General features: G+C 42.4%; 1 protein-coding gene across 1 annotated transcript; it reads left to right on the top strand.

The window, feature by feature from the left end:
- Positions 1 to 1,641: 1,641 nt before the first annotated feature.
- On the top strand, positions 1,642 to 7,267 carry LOC311015901 (leucine-rich repeat transmembrane protein FLRT2). The gene is made up of 2 exons (XM_084013346.1): positions 1,642 to 2,096; positions 3,728 to 7,267. Exon 2 carries the CDS (start codon positions 4,142 to 4,144, stop codon positions 6,164 to 6,166), a length of 2,025 nt encoding a protein of 674 aa, XP_083869472.1. The 5' UTR covers positions 1,642 to 2,096; positions 3,728 to 4,141; the 3' UTR covers positions 6,167 to 7,267.
- Positions 7,268 to 9,249: the final 1,982 nt, after the last annotated feature.

The raw sequence follows: 9,249 nt of genomic DNA on the forward strand, positions 1-9,249 counted from the left end.
AATGTGAGGCCAATGTGGCCAAGAAGAGGGCAAGTCCTCTGATAGGGTGGAAGTCTGTGAGAAAATGACCCTTGAATGTCACTTGATTTTATATTTGGAAAACATGTAATGCCGTAATTGAGAAGGTGTGTACAGTGTATATACTGTATATATGGATTAAATACAGTACACATATATAAACATACAAAAATATCTCATATATGATCTTATTATCCACTCTCCAAGGCCCACCCCATCATTTATATATGTCCAATAAACCTATCCCCATCCTGCAAGCCGGAGAACCCGGAGAGAACCCATGCTCACACGGGGAGAACATGCAAACTCCACACAGAAGGAACCCGAACATATTTATATATGTTCATAATGTAATTACAGTACATATTCTAATCATAATACATATCATATACTGTATATACTCGTTATGAATTGTTCAAACAAAGACTTAAGTATGTGGTATTTTTTCAGCTTATGTTCAGTCAATTAAATACCATGAACTAATCAACAGAGAGGTCAAATGAAAAGATTAGAACAATAATTCAATCAGTTGCAATAATCCCATCTATTATAAGATAATGTTTGACAAACAATGGAAATCAAGTTTTGAATACATGAGGGGAAAATGCTTATTAAATCACATCATTATTATTTGTGGGTACACATTCTAATAAAACACAGTGTCAATATTAAACTGCAACAACATGTGTAGAACCAATATCAAAACTAGCATTTTGGTAATTTTAGACCTCTGAAAAATATTGACAGACATTTTGTTTATAGTGTAATTTTGTATAGTTAATGTTTTGTTACAGTTTCTTAATTCCACATACGTTTTGTAAAATATACCAATAAAACAATAAACATTGATTTGGTAAAAGCCATAATGGGGTTCTTACTATTTTATCTCACCCTGTCTTTCAGAAGGGATTTGTGTCAAATCTACTTTTAGCACCTTTAATATTTCAGTTGATACAAGGTTCATAGTGTGAAACAAACTTGTGTTTAATCAAATGAGTCAAACTACAGTGAAAGCAAACCTGCGGCAGGATATTTCAGCAGGAATTCTGAGGAACATGGGTTGGTTCATCCGGCCCTCCTGTCTTGTAATTATCCCACTTCATGTACTCTCCATGTTGACCAGCTAATTGGTCAGAGATGTGTCAAATAAAACAAACAATATAACTTGTACTCAGATGATTCTTAGATCAGGAGGAACATATGATGAAAACAGTCGTCAGGGTTAAAGAGCAATGGGACAGCTTTAATGGCCTGAACTCAAAAAGTACAACATACAGCATCTATGTCTAATGCTTCATCACGTTATTGTAACCGTGACTATACCACTGTTGTTGTTTATCTGCCTTTTTGTGCTTTCATTTGTTTTCTTAAGGTATTGATTTTTATGTTTGTTAATATTACTATGATAATAATAAACTTAAAATGATAAGGAAGTTAAAAAAAACACTAACACCTTCACGAAATGAGAGAGAGAGAGAGAGAGAGAGAGAGAGAGAGAGAGAGAGAGAGAGAGAGAGAGAGAGAGAGAGAGAGAGAGAGAGATTGGGGGAGGGAGAGAAGAGAGCGTGTGAGAGTGAGTCTCGCGGCTCAAAGAGGGACCAGGCAGTCTCTGGAACAGTTTACCCAGCCTATGGACTTCATATTCCGCGTTGCTGTCGGTGGAGCGGCGAGGGTCAAGCTGGGAGTCTCTATTTCTCCTCTCCCATCTGCTTCATGTCCACTCTTCGTCCACTGAGGACAGCGGAGGAACTTCACCGGCAGCTCCGGAGCAGCGCTGCCGGCCGGGAGTCTCAGGCTGCCGCGGTGTGTCCGGGGGAGGCAAAGGGGGAGATGCGAAGCGGACCGCTGGTGACCTGAACTTCCTTCTTTACTGCCTGCTTCGCTCAGGATCTTGTCCATTCAGCAAAATGCACCAGTTCTCCACTACCACCACCAGAAAACCAAGAAAGAGCAGTCCGAAGCCGCGGCGGGAGCTGGGAGCAGACGCAGCGGGCATAATGCGGACTTTGTGCCCGGTTTGAGCGCAGGAGTCTGCGGAGGGACCGGCTGAATCAGCAAGACTTTGTGTTTTTCTGAAGGTAAGAAAACGGCAAAAGAATACTTAGTTATGATGTATTTTTTCAATTTATTTGTATTATTCCCGTGTTCAAAATATCAGGGAATTTCGTTTTAAAATAAACGTATTTATGTCAAAATAATAATGTTAAACAGTTGTAGCCAGAAATGAACGGGGAAACCACCAATTTGGGATTTAATCTACTATAATAGTTTTAAATGATGTACAGTATTCATTCATATATAACCAACTTAGTTGTAATTAGGCAGGTGAAAGGAAATGTCTTTTTTTTTTTTTTTTAAATGAAGGTCCTCCTGGATTTTATACTTGACTGGCTCTCTCCCAAAGAGCAAACCAAATGAACTACCAGCCAGTTTATCCTCCAAACTGGGGCAGTGCTGCTAAACAACACAAGCTGTCTTATTTAAAACACATGAATAGGATTGAATCCGCAGATCCTGCTGGTAAAAGAAAAAAAAAATATGTGGTTAGGTCGGGTCACCATAATTGGACTTGGTTTGATGTCTTGTTTGCCCCCCTAAGGAACATTACATAACTGGTGAACTGCCTTGGCCACAAATCAATGCAATCTGTCAATTGGCTGCTGCTGCCTGGTGCCATTTTATTAATCATCACTACCACCCAGCTAACAACCACTGATAATACATTATCATCGCTTCCTTTTGCTGTATTGGATTGTAAACTCGCATGTGCAGCAGTTGAGGGTATTTTATTTTTTCCCCACGACAATCCATCTAAATAATGAGTTTTTCTTGTTTGCAAGACAACTAATACTGACACTGCTGGAATTTTTTTCGTTTATTTAAATCGCATGACCTTGTGCGCACAGTAGCACCTTTCTTGGTTGCGAGAGGCCCACATCGATCTTAGTTTTGTCCCCCGTGCAAGAAATTTGTCTCGTCTTATCTCTGCTGACAGGCTGTGTTCATCACCGTCCAGCACAGTGAAACTTAATGATTCAAGGGAACAGAGGGAGGCAAAGTCTAATTTAGCAATAATTAACAGCACATATTTGGCTTTGCGTCAAGCCTCGTGGTTAATTCCATATCTGCCACGTCACCTGACACCCTCTCTTTAACCTCGTGGTAATTTGCCCTCAGTGTGGGCAGGGTGCTATCCTACAGGGCTTACAGATTCATGGTGCTCATCAGAGAGCCAATTGTCTCCTTCACTAGCTCACCTCACACCTCATTGTTCATGTAGCCAATGCTTTTAGTGGATGTTTGGGTCCCTTCCATGTGTTATTTTTCTTCACTTTTCTCCTTCTGGGGAAGGAGGAAAAAACTTTTTTTTGAAGGGAAAAAATGCACACTTAGGCCCCTTAGTGTACTTTTTTATTTTTAGATTACTGCTCATTTTACTCATCTGCACATGTGTTTTTCCCATAATTTCCCTGACACCTTTGTTCTCAATATCTTTTCAAATACTCTCCTCCGCTAGATGTGTGACGTGTGAATATGCAACAATTCTGTTGTTCATTTGTATGCACACTGCTCCCTGCTCCCATTTACAATGCTTTGCATTTATGGGATGAAAAGGGGAAAATAAATCCTTCTATATTCAGTAGAAAGCGTGCATTTTGAGGAAACAAAAAAGAGAGAGACTGATTTTCCCATTCTTCTTTTGCAACAGGTTTCTGGAACCAAATGTCAAGTCAAGAGAGAAGCTTTGTTGTTGTGGAACCACCAGTGTGTGACGCCAGAGGAACGGAGGCGAGGAAGAGGACGAAGCCTGCAGTGTGTTGTACATGGCTCTGTCGGCATCGAGTGCCGTGAAGAGAAGAGAGGGTGAAAATGTGATGAACTTTATTAATGTCTCCCAGCTCAATTATGGACAGTGGCGGGTTAAGGAGTCATATTGCTTAATGAGACCATCGCACTTGTGTTGGGAATCTTAGGACTACTAATTACCAAGGGATTACTCATGACCCTCTTCATCACCAGGCTGGACATGGTGGCGTTATTAAGCAAACCACCGAAATCCAATAACTCTTCTTTTGGATTTTTTTTCACATCCTAATTTCTCAGTGCTTTTTTTTGTTTTGAAATGGAGATACAGTGGCGTTTATGGAATAAGGACTGGGCCTCCTTTATAAGGCCGTGGATACCAATATTATTAGGCCTTCACCTCCAGTTCTCCCGGGCCTCCAACTGTCCCGAGGAGTGTCGCTGTGATCGCACTTTTGTTTACTGCAACGAGCGGAGCCTGACCTCAGTGCCTCTGGGAATCGGAGAGGGTTATAAAACCCTTTACCTCCACAACAACCAAATCAATAACGCTGGTTTTCCCTTGGAGCTCCATCACGTGGCTTCTGTGGAAACTGTGTTTCTCTATGGCAACCAGCTGGATGAGTTCCCCATCAACCTGCCCAAAAATGTAAGGGTTCTCCATCTGCAGGAGAACAACATTCAGACCATTTCCAGAGCGGCTCTTGCTCAGCTTCTCTGGCTGGAGGAGCTGCATTTGGATGATAACTCAATTTCTACGGTCGGGGTGGAGGAAGGGGCCTTTCGTGAGGCGTTAAGCCTGAAGATGCTCTTTCTCACCAAAAACCACATGAGCAGTGTGCCTATCGGCCTTCCAGACGATCTGAAAGAGTTGCGTTTGGACGAAAACCGCATCGCCGTTATCGCAGAGGAAGCATTTAGGAATGTCACCCGCCTGCAGCGCCTCCTCTTGGATGGAAACCTGTTGACTGATGAAGGGATCGCACCAGGGACCTTTCAGGACCTGGTCATGCTTAGGGAGCTGTCCCTGGCCCGCAACTCACTCACATACCCTCCTCCGTTCTTACCAGGGGAGGTGCTGGTCAAATTAAACTTTCAGGAAAATCAGATAAACAGTATCCCTGCCAGGGCGTTTGCAGGGTTGCACAAGCTGGAGAGGCTGGATATTTCAAGTAACCAGCTGCAGTCGTTGATAGAGGGGGTCTTTGATGGCCTCGTCAGTCTCAGACAACTCACTGTTCGGAACAACCTTTGGCTGTGCGACTGCAGCATCAAATGGGTGGCGTCGTGGCTTACATCTCTGCCGGCCTCGCTCAACGTGCGGGGTTTTATGTGCCATAAACCCGAAAAGTTCCGGGGCATGGTGATCAGGGAGCTGAGCGCTGAGCTGGTCCAGTGCCCGCAGAGCACATCGACGGCAGCCCTGTCCACTTCAGCCGCCAACATCGCTCTGATCCCGTCCCCGTCACCTTCCTCAGACTCCCCCCTGGTCAGTCAATATGTTTACCCCTCCTCCAGACAACCCTTCCCCACATTAACCACCCTCTACCCTGTCCATTCAACCAGAGAGGGGGGGTTGAGGACTAAGCAACCTCTGGACCCCCGGAGGGACACTTTGCAGGTGACGTTTGCCATACTGAATGGCTCAGCCATCCACGTCAGCTGGTCGGCTGCCTTTCCGGTCACCGCCTATAAGGTGACCTGGGCCAGGATGGGCCCCAGTTTGACGGGGGACACGGTAAAGGAGAGGATAGTGGGTGGCAATCACCGGGGAATCCGGCTTGCTAATCTTGAGCCAAAGTCCACCTACCGGATCTGTGTCATTCCCTTAGATGCATTTAATAATTACCGGCCCAAAGATGATACCGTGTGCACCGAGGCCGTGACCACGTCGGCCTCTTTCAGCCGTGACAACAACAACAACAAAAGGCCGACGGGGCCTGAGCAGGCCACGCAGCAGGAACCTGGCTCACCTTTCATGCTGGCTGGGCTGATTGGCGGGGCAGTGATCCTGGTGCTGGTCGCCATGCTCAGCATCTTCTGCTGGCACATGCACAAGAAAAGCCGATCCAAGTCGTCCGCCACGTGGAAATACAACCGGGGTCGCAGAAAAGACGACTACTGCGAGGCAGGCACCAAGAAAGATAATTCCATCCTAGAAATGACTGAGACTAGCTTCCAGATAGTCTCGCTTAACAACGAGCAGCTCCTCAAGGGAGACTTTAGCATTCAGCCTATTTACACCCCTAATGGGGGCATCGGCTTCCGAGATTGCCCCCTGGAGAACAACAGCACAGTTTACTGCAAGAACAATGTTCAGGATGCAGACTTTTGTGGCACATGATGATTTCAGAGAGCATCAGGAGCATTTTTACTGGCAACTACCCGTAGTTTACTGGACACTGTACAGTGTTAATATTATTTGAATCCCTCTTGTCTCAAGAAATGTAATTTATACGACTAACTGGACAGTATTTTTTAACTTGAACAACATTGGATTTATAAATTGGTTTCTGGATTTCTGTGCACATGAACGTGTACAATCAGGATTAATTTATTAAGTAAGTATTAAGGCTGTGTTTTGTTTGGATTTTCAGTGACAGTGAATGATTTTGGTGTCTGTATACTGCAACCATGACGGAGACAGGATCCACGTTCGCTACAGTACATCACACCAGTAAAGAAACTATCTGGTCCAATTCTGTATGAGAGAAGGAGAAAAGAGACAGGCAGAAATAAGCCACAGTCTCCACTAGAGGGCATATATTTCCGGAAAACATACAGTCCACCACACTTTTTCCCTGTGACTGTTTTTAATCAAGTCATCACAGAAATGTGGCACATTTGTTTAATTGCCACAACAGCCAATAGAGATGCAAATTATTGGGCTCCTGCTCTAGGAAGAGGACATATTTTTATGCAAATGGGATCTTTCTCTGCTGGAAATGTAAAGGTCACACTCATTAAACATTCACAGACAGTGGCAAGGTCACAGTGCTTTTCACATGCTTTTTCAAGATTAATACATTATCACAGTTATGGGGTCCTGTTATTAGTGCGAGGTGTGTTTGATGGTAGGTGTCGCAGAGTGAGCCACAACAAAAAAGCACATCTTCAGTATAAGTTTAACCCATTAAGAACCAACTCTGTTCCCCCCTTTTGTTCAACATAATTAATGTTATGGTTTTATATATATATATGTATATATATTTATGCATGTATATATATATGTACATATATATATACACATACATATATGTGCCTTGAAGTTATCAGCTTACAATGTCTTTTGAATCCATGTTTTTGCACAAACGGTGTACTATACATTCAATTGAATTGTTGTTGAGGAAATCTCTTGCTCTTGATTATTTATTTACCGCGTGACACATTTAATTAAAAACATATCTCCAAAAGTGAACTTATCCCTTGTGATCTGTCCCAGAATGATCACTAGACTCAAACTGTGAAATGGTGTGGGAGAGCTCAGCGGTGGCAGCGTAGGCTTTGCTTGGAGAGCGAAGGGTCCTTTCAGGATGATGTTTGCAGGTTCAGACATCACAAAGAGATTGCACTTGACTTACCACACAAAAAAACCCATTAATGCAGCCTCACTGCTGAACTGTGTGCATCTTGCACATGAGACCCACTTAACCAAGCAGAAACACAATTTATTAGAATATTTTGTACCAGGACTAAAATTTAAATGAATATCTAATAACCAAGGAAGAGTTGAAAATCTGTTGTAGAACCGAGAGGTTTGCACTCTTTAAAGCAGTCAAATAAGATAAGAAACAGAAAGAGTTTTTATTAACCCTGGAAAAAACCTTGTTCTCTGCCTTGTTTATGTTTTGCCAACCAGAATGTTTCGGATACACAGTTCCTAGCTCCTACACACTTCCTGTATTATTTATTACATTGTTTAGTGTAGCAAACCAGCTTTTGCTTTCTTTCGCTCTAAGAGTAGCATGAGAAGTGTAATTTAGGGCATAGCGTGAGGAGGAGAGTGGAAAGTAAAAGCAGAATCTGTGACGAGGTATAGGACAATTTTCCTGGCCAAAATAATTGCAATTCACTATATTATCTCATAATCATCAAAATATGCTTAATCTCATACAATAACACTAAAACGTACTCGAATCACGTTAACTTACATTTTTAAATGATTTTTATTTTCATGTATCACAGATAAAACATCTTTCTTCGGTGAACAATCTTAAATAAGGTAATCAGAAACCATAAGGTCCCTTTGTATAAATGAAGGACAAATCCAATTTGAAAGATAGCAAAAAGAAAATTCTTGCAATGCAATTCCTATATCTTGCTGTTTTACACTTCTCTATCATAATGAGCTCGACAGCTTTTTCAATCAATCAATCAAATTCACCATGATGAACTTATTGTGAGCGTCGCAGCTGTTAACTTCCCTATCAAGCAACTTGTGGCAAATCAGGGATTCACTCATGCCGGTGTGACGTGCATCACAACCGCGTCAGTGTGTGTGTGTGTGTGTGTGTGTGGTATCACCATGCTGCACACTTCTGGAGCACAGGGCACAAATAGATTGCACTGAATCTGATCTGGAGTATATTATGTTCAAGATACAAGATCAACTCGTACAAAAGCACTGCCTTCTGACCATTCAAAGAAGAAGAAAATGTCATAATCCAAAATTGAAATTTAGAGGAACACAGTTTAAGCTGGCAAATGCAGAAAGTGTCTTTTAATTAATAAATGAAAAGGCTTACAATATCACTGCCCCAAACCGGCACCTTTATGTATGCTGTGGGTGATAATCAGACGACTCTTACCACCTTATATAATGTTTTTATATTTGTGCTATTTTTAATTTGCTTCAAGTCACTTTCACACCAGTAGCTGATATAATGAGTCTAAAAATGTCCCCACAGGATGAATGAAGTCTCTTCTATTAGATTACATATAAGCAATGCATTAATGTAACAGTACTGTAATTATAGTCAGATCTATCATGCTCTAGATGGGAAGTGATGTAATAAGTCTATTCATTAAAACAATTACAGTCACAGTCAGTGATCTTTTTCCAGCTGTACCTTCCTGCATCTGGCAGTATGATGTTTAACTTTTTCGTTTCTGTCTCATATTAGTTTGTAAAGTATGCCAATATGTTGACGGTAGACTTGTCCATGTTTATGATTGGTCATAAAACACCACCCCTTTTCTCTGAATGCGTTCACAGCCAGATTGATAAACCTGGCTTATTTCCAGTCGTCTGGCTGTGCTTTCTTGTCTGGTTGTGTCTGCCGCGGTCCTGCCCGACGCCGACTGCCACCTGGTCTGATCCAGCCCATGGAAGCACCGTATTGACTGGCTGTGATGCTGCTCAACTGCTTTCTGGTCCACGGTGACATGTTGGAAATAGAACCGTATAAACAAGGCCGTGCCTGCCAT

Source organism: Eutrigla gurnardus (genome assembly GCF_963514095.1).
Source record: "Eutrigla gurnardus genome assembly, chromosome: 7".
Taxonomy (NCBI): Eukaryota; Metazoa; Chordata; class Actinopteri; order Perciformes; family Triglidae; genus Eutrigla; species Eutrigla gurnardus.